Raw genomic sequence first — 17456 nt, 5'->3', positions numbered from 1 at the left:
CCTCATACAAATCATAAATCCGCCCAATCATCGAATACTACTCCCACATATGGGGTGGGGCCCCCAAACGCTCCCTCAAATTGCTAGACTCCATATACAGAGGAGAGCAATCACTTATTAATGACCCATCTCTTTTTAACTCACTCCACCACTTTTACAAAGACGATTGGTCTCTGCACTATGTGTCTTCTACAAACATTTCCATGGAAAATGTTCATCCGAAACAGCATCAATAATTCCCCCACTTAGTACTAAGCTCATTGGAACACGTGCAGCTGCTGCTGCTCAACATCCCTACACAGTGCACCTTGAAACCTACAAAACAAGTTTCTTCTTCTCCTCCTCCTCCTCCCCCTCCTTTGTCCCTGCAACTGCTATACTATGGAACAGTGTTCCCTTTGATGTGTTCCCTAGGGAATATAATCTACAGTCATTCGAATTTAATGTGAACAAGTACCATCGGTACTAATGTACTATAGGTTGATCTACCAACCTCTTGTGTATGGGTTCAAAATTAAAAAAAATAATAAATAAATAAAAAAAATACAAGACAGTGTTCAAACCAGTTTTACCTTATTGATCTGAGAGTTGAGTTAGAAATACAACACTTGACCAAAGACGTGAGAGTCCTGAGAAAGATTAGGGGGGCATGAACAGATGGCATCAATGGCAATATCATATTAAAAACAAGGAGATTAGGAAAGAACCTGACATTGTTAGCATCCAGGAATGTGTTAGCAGAGCTAATCTCAGGTGATATGGTCACTTAAACAGAATGGGAGAGGAAAGATTAGCAAAACAAGTGTTCTCTGCCAGGTTGGTAGGAAAAAGACCCAAAGGAAGATCAAGATATAGGTGGATTGATACAGTAAAAAGTGGATCAGAAGACAAAAATATAACATTTGATAATGTTAGTCTTGACAGGTAACAGATTGATTTGGAGGAAAATTGTAGACAGGTAGTTAGTAATGATGTAAGTTTTTCATGTAGTACTGTCATATCCTGTAGACCCCTTGAGGGTACATGTCAGGAATTTGATGATGATGTTGTCCAGTTCCTCATTCTGATATTAGCCCACATCACTCTACTTGATACTGCCTACCATTCAAGAAGATTATCTCATATTTAGATTTAATATTATAGCTACTCCTTTTCCCCTGATTGTTATTTCCTGAATATAACATCTTGTATTCGTTGCATAGAAAGATCTCATCTGTTTTGTCATCTTTGTTTCGGTAACACCTATTATGTCAATTTGGTACTTATCCAATTCTTCTGCTAGTTCCCTTTCTTTCCATTGATGCTTCTTATGTTGAAGGTGGTGCCAATCTTGATCTCTGCTGATGCTGAGTCTGGGTTTGTTCCAGTAGCTGACTTTTCACTGTTCACCCTGGTTTCCTGAAGAAAACAATTGGAGCCTTGTTTAACTGGGCGAGCCTCAGCCAGCATGAAATTCCTTCATTTTGAGTTATGGTTTAAGCCAATAAGAATACTATTTAGTCAGCTAAATCCCAAATTGCCAGCCCATTCTTGTTTGCTCAGTATCCATGTAGATATCTAACAGGGTGCACCACTAGAAGATGAAGATTGGACATCAGGAAGGAATCCCTGGTCAGTTTTCCATATTCCCCAAAAGGCCATAGGGATGTCTTCTCAATCAGCCTTCCCTAATAACAAGTAATATATATCTTTCTTTAATTCCCATGAAAACACAAGGAAATAAGTAAATAATATTTATTTAAAGCCATGTATTTCAGACTGGATATTACAGGACAGCATCAGTGGCAATGATAGTTAATTACAAGGTAGAATGCAAACAATGGATTAATTTGAAACAGTGAGAGCTAAGCTCTACCTTGTAATTAACTATGATTGCCAATGATACACTATAATATTGAGCCTGAAATATATGGCTTTAAATAAATATTACTTATTTCCTTGTGTTTTCATGTGAATTACACAAACCTCGCCTCTTAAAGAGCTAATCTGTATGTTCTTTTTTTTTTATCCATGTATAAAATTAGGATAATAAAATCAGCAATTCTTTTCTTTATTTCTTGCTCCTGAAGTTTCATAGTAAGATGAAAAATTTGCAAAACGAGTAAAGTTTTGATCATTTTGTATTGGATAATTTGATTTACCAAGTGGAAATGCATTTTAACTCACTTTCTTTGAATCAATTTTAATTCAGAAAAAAAACTTTTTTTCTAATTAAATTTTTTTTTAAAATCACAGTCGATAAAAAATGATAAAATAATAAATCTTATGATGATATTTACATTTATTTCCTTTTGTGTTATATTTAGATTTAAGGAGTGAATATTTTAAAAAAAGGGGTGCTTAAGGGTCAAAGCTGTATAACTGAGAGGAGACCTCCACATAGCCTTTAAAGGAATGCGGAGAACCGACCAGGGCTTCTGACCTAATGTCCAATCCTCACCTTCTCGTGGTGCACCCTGTTGGGTATCTACTTTGATACTGAACGAACGAGGATGGGCTGGCAATTTGGGATTTAGCCGACCAAATTGTATTCTTATTGGTTAAACCAAAATAAAAAAAAATGATGGTACAACATGACAAAATTTCATGCCGGCTGGGGTGTCGCCCGGTTAAACAAGGCCCCCGTTGTTTTCGCCAGGGAACCAGGGCGAACAGCGAAAAGTCAGCTACTGGAACAAATCTGAAAACAAACCCCAACTCAACATCACCAGAGTTAAAGATCGGTACTATCAACGTAAGAAGCCTGAATGGCAAAGAAATGGAGCTAGCTGAGGAATTAGATAAGTACCAGATCGACATAATAGGGGTGACTGAAACAAAAAAGACCAAAACTGGTGAGATCTTTCTGAGCAATAAATACAAAATGTTATATTCAGGCAATAACAATCAAGGAAAAGAAGGAGTAGCCATAGTATTCAACACAAAATACGAGGCTAATCTTCTTGAATGGCAGTCAGTCTCAAGTAGAGTAATGTGGGCAAATATGAGAATGGGGAACTGGACAATGAGACTTATTTGTGCCTATGGTCCCACAGAAGGTTCTACTAAGGTAGAAGTGGAGGAATTTTTTGAGGCTTTAGAAAAAGCAACTGACACAATGAAAAAGGAAAAGTTGGTCCTTGTTGGGGATCTAAATAGTAGAGTAGGAAATGATTGTGAGACATACAAAAATATTTTGGGAAAATTTGGAGAAAAGAGCAAAGCTAATAATAATGGCAAATATCTGTTGGATTTCTGCTCAGGACATGGACTGGTTATTACTAACACCATGTTCCAACATAAAAATGTGCACAAATTCACATGGAGAGAAGAGGCTAGGAATAAGAAAAGTCTCATTGACTATGTTATTGTTGATAGTGATGTTTTCTCCCTGGTGCAGGACACCAGAGTGTACAGAGGATTTGAAATTGGAAGTGATCACTATTTAGTCTTGAGCAGGATAAAATTGAATTTCATATTGAAAAGAATAACATGTAAGAAAGTTTTAAAGCGAATAAAAGTTCAGCAGCTCTCAGATGTAAACTGTAGACTAAAATACAGAAATATTATTGAAAAGAAAATGAAAGAGTTTGAGAACAGGAATCAAACCTTGGAGATTCAGTGGCAAACTCTGAAGAAAACATTGATTGATTCTGCCAGAGAGGCATGTGGTGAGGTTGTGTGCAAAAATAAAAAAATCAGAACTCCCTGGTGGACACAGGAAGTTAAAGAGGCAGTGAAGGAAAAGAAGAAAGCATATCAAAAGTTCCTGGCAAATAAGTCAGCTTTTACACTTACAGAATACAGAGACAAATGTAAGAAAGCTATACAGTGTGTAAAACTAGCTAAACAAAAGTCATGGGAGGACTTTGGCAAGAATATAGAAAATAAATATCAAGAAGGTGGCAAAATATTCTGGAGGTTGTTGAAGAAGCTTAGGAATGGAGGAAAGAGTGCTGTAAAAGGAATTAGAGATGATAAAGGTGAAATGAAAACAGGAGAAAAAGATATCCTTGAAGTATGGAGTAATTACTTTGAAAAACTGCTAAATGAAACAAGCAGTGATGACAGCACAGTGATAAAAAAACACTGACCAGGCATGCAGTCAGGAATACATATCCATACTTGAAGTAGAAAAAGCCATTAAAGTCTTGAAATGTGGAAAGGCAGCAGGAGTAGATGATATTCGACCATAAATGCTGAAGTATGGTGGTATAAGAGTCTTACAGTGGCTGCACTGCATAGTTCAGAAAGCCTGGACAGAGGGACGAATTCCCGATGATTGGAGTAGAGCTCTCATAGTACCCATATTTAAAAAGGGAAATAAAACTGAATGTGAGAATTACAGAGGTATTTCCCTACTGAGTGTTCCTGGCAAGATCTATGCAAGTATACTTGAGAAAGGGTTGAGAAGAATTGTGGAAGAAAAGCTTGGTGAAGAACAAGCTGGATTCAGGCCAAATACAGGCTGTCAGGATCAGATCTTCACTTTACGACAAATAGTCGAGAAAGCATGGGAATATAACAAAGATCTGTATTTAAGTTTTGTCGATTTGGAAAAGGCATATGACAAGGTGCCAAGAGAGAAGCTATTCAATACGCTGCAGTTATATGGTGTCAATGGGGCATTATATCAAGCAATACTTAGTCTTTATTTGAGTTGTGAGTCAGCAGTTAGAATTGAAGGAAGTACAGGAAGATGGTTTAATGTTAAATCTGGTGTGAGACAAGGATGTACATTATCCCCTCTGTTATTCATTATCTATATGGATCACATTATGAAGGAATGTGGTATTAAACCTGATATCAAAATTGGAGATGTTAATGTCAGCTCTTTGCTTTATGCGGATGATGTTATACTTCTAAATAAATCCGCTACAAGTCTGCAAGATTCTCTGACTAAATTGAATAGCTGTTGTAATAGATATGGTATGAAGGTCAGCAATAAAAAGACAAAGTCAATGAAAATAGGCAGAATCATTGAAAATGTCAACTGTGTTGTGAATGGTGAACCTGTGGAACAAGTAAAACATTTCAGCTACTTAGGCACAATTTTTACTGAAGATGGTAAACTAAATATAGAAATAGACAACAGAATCAGCAAAGCTGGTATCGTGGGAAGTCAATTGAATAAATCATATGGAATAAGAAAGAAATTAGTCGGAACACTAAATTAGCTGTATACAAGACTGTGTTCAAACCAATTTTAACTTATGGATCTGAGAGCTGGGTCAGAAGTAAAACACTTGACCAAAGACTAGAGACCGCAGATATGAGAGTCCTGAGAAAGATTAGAGGAGTGAACAGATGGCATCAATGGCAATATCATATTAAAAATGAGGATATTAGGAAAGAACTTGACATTGTCAGCATCCATGAATGCATTAGCAGAGCTAATCTCAGATGGTATGGTCACTTAAATAGAATGGGAGAGGAAAGATTAGCAAAACAAGTGTTCTCTGCCAGGTTGGCAGGAAAACGACCCAGAGGAAGACCAAGATTTAGGTGGATTGATACGGTACAAAGTGCCTTAGACGATAGAAATATAAGATCTGATAATGTTGGAGTCTTGACAAGTAACAGACTGATTTGGAGGAAAATTGTAGATAGGAAGTTAGTAATGATGTAATTTTTTCATGTAGTACTGTCATATCCTGTACACCCCTTGAGGGTACATGGCAGGAATTTGATGATGATGATGATGATGATATTTTAAAAATAAAGTAAACTGGTTTTATTTTTTGTGCTGCGTTTTTTTTTTCTGCAGCTTTATTTTTAGTCATATTCTCTGTCCATTTTTTTTTAAATGAATTTAGAGTGGTTTAAATGAAATTCTTTTTTCAGTTATATCTGACTTCTGTCCTTTAAAATATCTTGGAAATTTTCTCTTCTCTTTAACTTCTTATGTCCACCATGGACACAAGAAATTAAAGAAGTCGTCTTGGAAAAAAAAGAAAGCACATCAATAGTTCCCAGCAAATAAGTCTGCAGATGCGATAAAGATTACAGAGAAAAATGTAATAGGGATAAGTTATGTGTAAAAGTGTAAAAGGAAGACTTTGGTAAGAATATGTAAAATAAATATCAGGAAGGCAGCAAAATGCTCTGGAGGTTATTTTGAAGCAGCTTAGAAATGGAGGAAAGAGTATTGTAAAAGGAATAAAAGATGATAAAGTGACATGAAAACTGAAGATAAGGATATCCTAGATACTCTGAGACTGTTCAATGAACCAAGCAGTGACAGAACCATATTAGAATATTTTCAAGAGGGATGCTAAGAGGAGTACATATCAATACTTGAGGTAGAAAAGCTGTCAAAAACTTGAAATGTGAGAAGGCAGCTGGAGTAGATGATATTCGACCAGAAATGCTTAAGTATGGAGGTATAAAAGTTTTGCAGTGGTTACACAGCATAATTCATAGTGCCTGGTCAGAAGGTCAAATTCCCGATGATTGGAGTATTGCTCTCATAGTACCCTTCTATAAGAAAAAAGAATAAATCTGAATGTGGGAATTACAGAGGAATTTCTCTACTAAGTGTTCCAGGTAAGATTTATGCAAGCATGCTTGAAAGCAGGTAAAGAAAGAGTGTGAAAGAGAAACTCGGAGAAGAAAGCTGGGTTCAGATTAAATAGAGGTTGTCAAGATCAGATTTTCACTTTAAGACAAATAGTTGAGAAATATGACAAAGATCTGTACTTAAGTTTTGTAGACCTGGAAAAGGCATTCAACAAGGTGCCCAGAGAAAAGCTTTTCAAAACACTACAATTATATGGGGTGAATGGAACATTATACAGAGCAATACATAGTCTATATTTAAGTTGTCAGTCAGCAGTTAGAACTGAAGGAAATACAGGATCAGGGGTAAGACAAGGATGCACATTATCTCCACTCTTATTCATCATCTATATGAATCACACTATGAAAGATAGTGGCATTAGGCCTGATATCAGAATTGGAGATGTCAAACTTAGCTCTTTGCTTATGCAGATGATGTTGTACTCCTAAACACATCTAATGTAAGTCCCCAGGATTCACTAACTAAATTGGATAACAGCTGTAACAAATTTGGCATGAAAATCAGCAATAAAAAGAACTATGAAAATAGGTAGAGGCATAGGAAACTTCATCTGCATTTTGAATGGAGATCCTATAGAATAAATAAAACATTTTCAGCTATTTAGGCACAGTTTTCAGTGAAGATTGCAGATTAAATTTGGAAATAAACAACAGAATAAGCAAAGCTGGTATGATGGGCAGCCAGTAGAATAAATTTATATGGAATAAGTGAGAAATTAGCCAAAACACCAGACTAGCAGTATATACAAACAGTGTTCAAACCAATTTTAAGTTATGGATCTGAGAGTTGGATTAGAAATAAAGCATTCGATCAAAAACTACAAAAGACAGATATGAGGGTTCCAAGAAAAATTATGGGAGTAAGACATTGACATCAATGGGAGGATCCTATTAAAAATGAAGATATTATAAAGGAACTTGACATTAGGATTCAAGAATGTTTCAGCAGAGCAAATATAAGGTGGTATGACCACTTAAACAGAATGGGTGAAGAAAGGTTAGCAAAACAGATGAATTGATGCCAAGATGACAGGAAAGAGACCTACAGGAAGACCAAGGTCTAAGTGGGCTGATTCAGACAGAAGTACCTTAGAAGCACGGAATGTTAGATATGACAATTTGAGGAGCTCACGAATAACAGATTGATTTGGAGGAAAACTACTGATAGGATATTAATAATCATGTAAACCTAATCATGTAGTGCTATCATTTTAACCCAAACACTCCTTGGGGGTTCACATCAGGAAATTGATGATGCTTCTCTTTCTGGATATACATTCAATTACATAATAATTTCCAAAATATTTGTTAGAGTGCATAGTGTGGTTTGGAACTCGGAATACTTAATTTTTCTACATCATCATCATCAAATTCCTACCATGTACCCTCAATGGGTGTACAGGATATGATAGTACTACATGAAAAAAATTACATCATTACTAACTTCCTATCTACAATTTTCCTCCAAATCAGTCTGTTACTTGTCAAGACTCCAACATTATCAGATCTTATATTTCTATCATCTAAGGCACTTTGTACCGTATCAATCCACCTATATCTTGGTCTTCCTCTGGGTCGTTTTGCTGCCAACCTGGCAGAGAACACTTGCTTTGCTAATCTTTCCTCGCCCATTCTGTTTAAGTGACCATACCACCTGAGAGTAGCTCTGCTAACGCATTCCTCGATGCTGACAATGTCAAGTTCTTTCCTAATATCCTCGTTTTTAATATGATATTGCCACTGATGCCATCTGTTCATGCCTCTAATCTTTCTCAGGACTCTCATATCTGCGGTCTCTAGTCTTTGATCAAGTGTTTTACTTCTGACACAGCTCTCAGATCCATAAGTTAAAACTGGTTTGAACGCTGTCTTGTATGCAACTAATTTAGTGTTCCGACTAATTTCTCTCTTATTCCATGTGAATTTATTCAATTGACTTCCCACCATACCAGCTTTGCTGATTCTGTTGTCTATTTCTATATTTAATTTACCATCTTCAGTAAAAATCGTGTCTAAGTAGCTGAAATGTTTTACTTGTTCCACAGGTTCTCCATTCACAACACAGTTGACATTTTCAATGATTCTGCCTATTTTCATTGTCTTTGTCTTTTTATTGCTGACCTTCATACCATATCTATTACAACAACTATTCAATTTAGTCAGAGAATCTTGCAGACTTGTAGCGGATTTATTTAGAAGTATAACATCATCCGCATAAAGCAAAGAGCTGACATTAACATCTCCAATTTTGATATCATGTTTAATAACACTTTCCTTCATAATGATCCATATAGATAATGAATAACAGAGGGGATAATGTACATCCTTGTCTCACACCAGATTTAACATTAAACCATCTTCCTGTACTTCCTTCAATTCTAACTGCTGATTTACAACTCAAATAAAGACCTAAGTATTGCTTGATACAATGCCCCATTGACACCATATAACTGCAGTATATTGAATAGCTTCTCTCTTGGCACCTTGTCATATGCCTTTTCCAAATCGACAAAACTTAAATACAGATCTTTGTTATATTCCCATGCTTTCTCGACTATTTGTTGTAAAGTGAAGATCTGATCATGACAGCCTCTATTTTGCCTGAATCCAGCTTGTTCTTCACCCAGCTTTTCTTCCACAATTCTTCTCAACCGTTTCTCAAGTATACTTGCATAGATCTTTCCAGGAACACTCAGTAGGGAAATACCTCTGTAATTCTCACATTCAGTTTTATTTCCCTTTTTATATATGGGTACTATGAGAGCTCTACTCCAATCATCGGGAATTCGTCCCTCTGTCCAGGCTTTCTGAACTATGCAGTGCAGCCACTGTAACACTCTTATACCACCATACTTCAGCATTTCTGGTCGAATATCATCTACTCCTGCTGCCTTTCCACATTTCAAGCCTTTGATGGCTTTTTCTACTTCCAGTATGGATATGTATTCCTGACTGCATGCAGGGTCAGTGTTTTTTAAAACTGTGCTGTCATCACTGCTTGTTTCATTTAGTAGTTTTTCAAAGTAATTACTCCATACTTCAAGGATATCTTTTTCTCCCATTTTCATGTCACCTTTATCATCTTTAACTCCTTTTACAGCATTCTTTCCTCCATTCCTAAGCTTTTTCAACAACCTCCAGAATATTTTGCCACCTTCTTGATATTTATTTTCTATATTCTTGCCAAAGTCCTCCCGTGACTTTTGTTTAGCTAGTTTTACACAGTGTTTAGCATTCTTGCATTTGTCTCTATATTCTCTAAGAGCACAAGCTGACTTATTTGACAGGAACTTTTGATATGCTTTCTTCTTTTCCTTCACTGCCTCTTTACCTTCCTGTGTCCACCAGGGAGTTCTAATTTTTTTATCCTTGCAGACAACCTCACCACATGCCTCTCTGGCAGAATCAATCAATGTTTTCTTCAGAGTTTGCCACTGAATCTCCAAGGTTTGGTTCCTGTTCTCAAACTGTTTAATTTTTCCTTCAATAATCTTTGTGTATTTTAGTCTACAGTTCACATCTGAGAGCTGCTCAGATGTGAACTGAGAACGCTTTAAAACTTTCTTACATGTTATTCTTTTCAATATGAAATTCAATTTTATCCTGCTCAAGACTAAATAGTGATCACTTCCAATTTCAAATCCTCTGAACACTCTGGTGTCCTGCACCTGGGGAAAAACATCACTATCAACAATAACATAGTCAATGAGACTTTTCTTATTCCTAGCCTCTTCTCTCCAAGTGAATTTGTGCACATTTTTATGTTGGAACATGGTGTTAGTAATAACCAGTCCATGTCCTGAGCAGAAATCCAACAGATATTTGCCATTATTATTAGCTTTGCTCTTTTCTCCAAATTTTCCCAAAATATTTTTGTATGTCTCACAATCATTTCCTACTCTGCTATTTAGATCCCCAACAAGGACCAACTTTTCCTTTTTCATTGTGTCAGTTGCTTTTTCTAAGGCCTCAAAAAATTCCTCCACTTCTACCTTAGTAGACCCTTCTGTGGGACCATAGGCACAAATAAGTCTCATTGTCCATATCTGCCCACATTACTCTACTTGATATTGACTGCCATTCAAGAAGATTAGCCTTGTATTTTGTGTTGAATACTATGGCTACTCCTTCTTTTCCTTGATTGTCATTGCCTGAATATAACATTTTGTATTTATTGCTCAGAAAGATCTCACCAGTTGTGGTCTTTTTTGTTTCAGTCACCCCTATTATGTCGATCTGGTACTTATCTAATTCCTCAGCTAGCTCCATTTCTTTGCCATTCACGCTTCTTACATTGATAGTACCGATCTTTAACTCTGGTGATGTTGAGTTGGGGTTTGTTTTCAGATTTGTTCCAGTAGCTGACTTTTCGCTGTTCGCCCTGGTTCCCTGGCGAAAACAACAGGGGCCTTGTTTAACCGGGCGACGCCCCAGCCGGCATGAAATTTTGTCATGTTGTACCATCATTTTTTATTTTGGTTTAACCAATAAGAATGCAATTTGGTCGGCTAAATCCCAAATTGCCAGCCCATCCTCGTTCGTTCGGTATCCAAGTAGATACCCAACAGGGTGCACCACGAGAAGGTGAGGATTGGACATTAGGTCAGAAGCACTGGTCGGTTCTCCGCATTCCTTTAAAGGCTATGTGGAGGTCTCCTCTCAGTTATACAGCTTTTACCCTTAAGCACCCCATTTTTCTACATAATTAATTAAATTATTTTTCTTCATTATTTCTAGATTTTATTGTTGTCGGTTTATCAAAGAGGTTCATCATTGTTTCTTTTAAACTGTAAAAATTCAAATGAACATAAGGTATTGTATTTAAAAAATAAAAAAAATTATAAATTACATACCTCTCTTGATCTCATCAGATATCTGACTAGCCGTCCTCTTAAAACTGCAAGAGTCTGATTATCAAAATCAGGAAGACTAACACCTATTCAAATAGAACACAAACAATCACAAATAAAATAATTTCTTAAGTTGATAGCACCAAAAGTAACTTATCTCTCCATATAATTAAAAGAATACATCAGAAAAATAGAAGCACACAAATTAAAGGTCAATTTTTTCCCATCTCCCTGTAAATGTCCTTAAATTTCTAAAAGTACTTTATTGTATGAATTATAATTCGTATTATAATCATATTCATATTATCATTGATAATTATCAATAAAGTAGCCATGCTCTACAGTAAATGATCTAGATGTCTGGATTGGTGAAAAATTCCAGGCATTAGAGAAATTGGGTTGAAAGATGAAGATACTGTCAGAGGAATAGAATATAAGGGACATTGTATTTTCAGGAAAGATAAAAATATGGCCAGGAGAGGGATATTGCTAATAAGAGAAGAAATATTACCAGGAAAAGTAGAAATTCAGCAAGAGGATAGAGTGTGTGGGGGGGGGGGGGGCATCAGAAACTATGTGGTATCGGATAAAAGCTAACATGAAAAAATATAGTTGCTTGCTGGTATAGGCCATGGGGAGAAAATCAAGATGTTAATGACATGCATTGGAAGAAAAAAAAAAGATCAATTTTCCAGGATGAGGAAAAGGTAATTGGTGGGGGAAAAAATAGAATTCATGCATCTGCTGAAAGATAATTACTTACAACAGCAAGCAATGGATGGCACCTGGGGAATACAAGTAATAGATCTGGTAAGAGCATCAGAGAACTAGTTCATAACTAAAGTAATAATAACTTTGCCTTCAACTGAGAAGAGTGATCATGCAGTCTTTTTCATACTCAAAACTTGTATGAAAACCTCAGGAAATAACCTAAAAACTACAAAGGGAAGGTATTCAACAAAATAAAATATTAGACTGCATGCTAAGGATCAGGAGTAAATCAGTTCAGGTGTTAAATAAATGAGTATAATCAATAAGTAGGATTTGCAAAAAAATTGTGTGGAGGTTATAGTTATACAAGGTGGCCCATAGGTAACAAAAGGGTTTAAACAATAACTTTTGGGAGAATTTTTTTCTATTAGTTAGGAAAAACCACATCACTTAACCTTCACAGCCCAGCTTCACAAAGATGGGCCCTTTCTACGGCATGTTCCATGATAGCTGTTAACGTTTCTTGCTGTAGTGCCCAATTTTCTGCACAAATATAGGGTTACTGAAGGAAAAGTAACCCTATATTTGTTACAAACTTCAGACAATCCAACAGCTGAAGGAGACCATTCATGAAGAAATTAAAGTGCTGCAACCAGAAACATTAACAACTGTCATGGGACATGCTATAGAAAGGGACTGTCTTTGTGAAGTCAAAAATGGAAGGTATTTACATGATGTGGTTTTTCATAAAAAAAAATTGCTAGTTTCTGTATGTTATTATAACAAAATAATAATAATAAATAATAAATCACAAAGTTACTAAATGTTTAACCCTTTGTGGGGCCACTCTGTATAAGGAGAAGGTAGTCAAGCAAGCACAAAAGCAGTATGCAGCACAGGCAAGAAATGTAACTAGCTTGATGAGGAAGGTAAAATCATGAGAGGAAATTAGCAAGTAGGCCAGAGTAAAATCAAGAGTTCTTCCATTATGTGGAAAGTAAAAGGAAGAATGACTATGTAAAGATACTTAATGAATACTGATAGTAGTGAGATGAAAGGAGCAGAAGAGGCAGTTTAAGTACTGAATGATCACTTTGGAGAAAAATCCAAGATGAGTCGGTAGATAGATAGCCATTAAGATGCTTAAATATTAAGAAATCTCAATGTGAATACAGCCATGAGATTGGATTAGATGAGATATCAGCCAATGTTTTACAAGAAGGTGCAAAAGAAATGGCAGCACCCCCTAACTAGGCTGATTAATTTAGATCTCTCTCTCTCTGCACTGGCAGAATTCCAAAGAAATGGAAAGAGAATGAGCTAGTCCCATTACATAAAAGATGCTCAAAGACAGATGTAAATTATACACCATTTAGTATCTCGAGGGTAGTGGTCATGGTATCAGAAAAGTTGCTAAAGAGCTAAGAATTTGGAATTACTAACTCTTGTCTTAGTCATTTAATTATTACGTAGTTTCTACAATGAAATAACAGTTAAGGTGGATAAGGGAAACAGTCACATCATGCTAGTGCTAGACTTCACAGAGGTATTTGACAGAATATCACGTGGAACTTTATAATGTAAGCTGGACATGGATAAAAGGGTGACTACTGGAAAGACATCAAAGATTAGTATATGATAGAGTTGTATCAAAAAGAAAACAGAATATGACATAAGACTCTGTACTTTGTGATGGTGCTACTGCTACTGATCAAATTTTACGTCAATGATATTAGGAATGATTTGAAGGAGAATATCCAATTCTTTACTGATGATGCTCAACTAGAGAGTGCAATAGCTAACAAAAGTAATATTAAATCCCTGTAGGACAATCGAAATAGCCTGACAATGAAGGCAAAAGATGGGTAGAGTCTAACAAGAGGTTTACGACAAATAAATGCAGCTGACACATCACTCCTCTGCTACATTCCCCTAAGAGCAAGTATTTGTGACTGCAGACTGTGTGTTCACAAGGCCGGTTTGCCTGTTCTGAGGGAGAAAATAAACCCAAGTTTCCAAGTGAAAAACCCTCTACCTCCATATGAGATTGGCTAACTCACCTTTGGTCAAAAGAGACCAGATAAAGATTCCTCATGTCATGAATGGGAATCGAACCCAGGTCTTTCTGACCAAAGGGCTCAGTCTATACCGACTGAGCTATGGAGGCTCTTAGTATCAAGTAATGGGATGAAAAAAAGTGCATGCTGTGTAATGCATAGATGGAACTGCATCATGTAAGGACTTTATAACAGACAAAAGATCTGTTAAAGTCCTAATAAAAAAATCTATTGCATAAGTTGCAGATTTCAGAGCAACATAATAGAAACACCTATTTTCAATTTAATTTAATGACCAGGCAATCCAGGTGAATTAAGGAAATTTATAAAAATTCCATGGGAAAATGAACTGCATCAGCTACATCCATAGTAGTATCTACTGATTTGTAAACACTAACAGATCCATTAGCCCTATTAAGAACCAACTCATTCATTACTGACATGCCATCATTTCGAGGTGCAAGGATAGCTCTTTACCTGAAACAAAAAGATGACTTTTCTGTTACATTCTCAATAGACGGGTAAACACTGCATAACAGTTTGTCTGCATTTCAGACAATTTTCTCAATATTTAAGTGTATTAATATAATTTTTCTCTTCACCGTTGCCAATTTTTAACAATTTGGAGAAGGAATGTGCATTAGTCTCCATGTAGGTGAACATGCATATTGGTTTTGAGAGAAAACTTCTCTATATCATGCCATAGTGACAATTTTTTAAAGCAGGCATTCACTTCATCCACCCTGGTTCTGCAGGATACAATGGGCAGTGTTTGTTAAAAATCACCAGCAAATAAAACAGTTATTCCACCTATTCTTTGATCGTCTGATCTGATATCCCTCAGTGTTCTTTTGTCCACCGCTTCAACAGATGTTTTATGGGACATTGTGCATTCATCCCAAACAGTAAAAGAAACTTTTTGTAACAATTTCAATAAATTACTTTGTTTTGATATATTGCACATAGGTGTATCATTAGTAACATTTGTAAGTGGTACTTTGAAAGTAGAATGAGCAGTTCGACCACCTTGCAATAGAGTAGTTGTATACCTGAGGATGCTACAGCTAGGGTGATTTTACCTTGGCTTCTCAACTTAGCTAATAACAAATTTCCCGGTACCACCTGGAGCATCCAAGAAAAACAGTTTCCCTGATTGATTTTCACAGCTTGTTAAGGCATTCTGAAAAACTTCAGCTTGATTTGAAGTTAGTGATTGTTCATGCCGACTTAATAAATCCTGTTCACTGAAATTGTATGAGATTTCCAGAATTAAATCTGTATCTAGAGGCAAAGCATTGTTTATCGGAAGACCGAAATCTTGAACACTTTTGTTACTTATTGACTTAACAATTGATTCAAGTCTCAGTAATGCCTCATTATATATATATATATATATAATGAGGCATTAATGATTTTGTACAACAATATATATATATATATATATTGCGTCATTAAACTGAGACTGAGTAGAACATTCTGGTGTAAGATATCTTCTGAAAAATGATTTTTGTAAGTTGACCATTGTGATAGAGGTCAGTCATGTTGCAGTGAACCAACATGACAGCGAACAAAAGGTGCAAAGATGACGGTGAGTGTGAAATTATTGCATCGCCGAGACAATCAGCCCAGTAAGAATCATCTTCTATCAAATTCAAAGCCTTACATGCATCCTGTTATGTCGGATGTACTACATTAATTACTTTTCTTAGGTCACTGAATGATTAATGCATCTGTTGCTGTGGTATGACAGAGTAGAGTTGAGAAGGAGGGCCATAATAGCAAATGACTCTATGTGTAGGTTATGCAGGAGGAGTGGTGTGGAGTTTGTGGAGTGAGTTTGACAGGCAAAAGGACTTATACAAGAAGGATGGTTGCATCTGAATGGATTTGGCGTTCGGAGACTGGAAAAACTGCTGTTGAATGAAGTGAAAGTAGATGTGCAGAATCAGAAAAACTACAACTTTGGGGGGGACTGTTGAGTGGATATGCAGACATCAATGAGGGAGTTGAGTGTAAGAATGTGTATAATATGCTTGAATCAGTACTAATGGTAACAAATCAGAATGGGATAGTTAGTATAAGGTAACAAGATGAGTGGGACTAGGGGGCTTTTGCACTTGTACACTAATGCCAGGAGCATAAAGAACAAGCAGGAGGAATTTTTGGCCTTGGTTGGCTAATCCTGGACAAAGGTTATTGGCATTAGTGAAACATGGCTAACAGAAGATGATATAGTTAGTAGGATAGAATGTGAAGGGTATAGTGTATTTAGGAAAGATAGAGAGAGAAAAGAATGGGGGAAGAAGTGTTATCGATGACAGCCGATGAACTGCAGCCAAAGAGAATAGAAGTTCGACTGCAAGATAGTGAAAGTATCACATTTGAGGCTATCTGGTGTGGGATCGAGGCCAGCAGAACAATATTGGGTGCTGCTATAGACCAGGGGATGGAATAGATGATGGAGATAGTATGCATCAGCAAATAGACTCAATGAGTGGAGAATAGGTAATTATTATTGGAGATTTCAACTGTGGTAACATTAATTGGAAGGAGGAGAGGACACATGGGAGGAAGGAAATGGATTTTACGCAGTTACTAAGGGATAATTACCTGCAACGGCATGTAATGGAATATACTAAGGGGTTCGGTAGTGCTCAATCTATTAATTGCATCTGAGAATTTGTCTATAATAAATATGACCAAGGTGTCACCAATTGGTGAGAGTGATTATATGGTCTTGGCCTAGGAAGCGGCTAAATGGAATTTTCAGTTACGACACAGTATATGTGGAATTACAGGGTGGTAAGTATGACAAGCTTAGGAGATTGCTTGGATCAGTGCCATGACATGCAAAACTGCAAGGGCTGGATGTTGATAGTGCATGGGAAGTGGAAAAGGAGTGTTTGAGGGGAGGTAATGGCTGACTGTGTACCTAGAGTCAGGAGAGTAAATCAAGTGGGAGTTAAATGGATGAATAACACACTATTAAGCTTGAGGGAATTTAAGGAGACCTGCAGGCACACAAACAGTACAAGGCACAGGACAGAACAGTAAGAAAAGCAAAAGTAGATCATGAAAGGAAGTTAGCAACACAGGCTAAAGAGAATCCCAAACAGTTCTTTCAACATGCTGCAAGTAAAAGAAAAAATGTATATGGCAGAATGATTTTAAGGAATGCTGGTGGTAGGAAGATAACTGAGTCAGTTGAAATAGTAGAATTACTAAGTAAACACTTTGCAAGAGTATATCATCCAGGTGATGATATTGCAGGAATGAGGGA

At 36.5% G+C, this 17456-nt stretch overlaps 1 protein-coding gene across 2 annotated transcripts in view; it reads right to left on the bottom strand.

Moving 5' to 3' along the window:
- Rcd5 (microspherule protein Rcd5) overlaps positions 1 to 17456 on the bottom strand; it is a 245474-nt gene that overhangs the window by 33102 nt on the left and 194916 nt on the right. For both annotated transcript variants that reach the window (XM_090395444.1, XM_090395445.1), the window contains exon 12: positions 11412 to 11494. In XM_090395444.1, coding sequence (XP_090251570.1) covers positions 11412 to 11494 — 83 coding nt within the window. The remainder of the gene's footprint in view (positions 1 to 11411; positions 11495 to 17456) is intronic.

Source organism: Typopeltis vanoorti, chromosome 7 (genome assembly GCF_054136105.1).
Source record: "Typopeltis vanoorti isolate ZY-2024b chromosome 7, IOZ_Tvanoo_1.0, whole genome shotgun sequence".
Lineage (NCBI taxonomy): Eukaryota > Metazoa > Arthropoda > Arachnida > Uropygi > Thelyphonidae > Typopeltis > Typopeltis vanoorti.
This window is presented reverse-complemented; position numbering and strand designations above follow the sequence as displayed.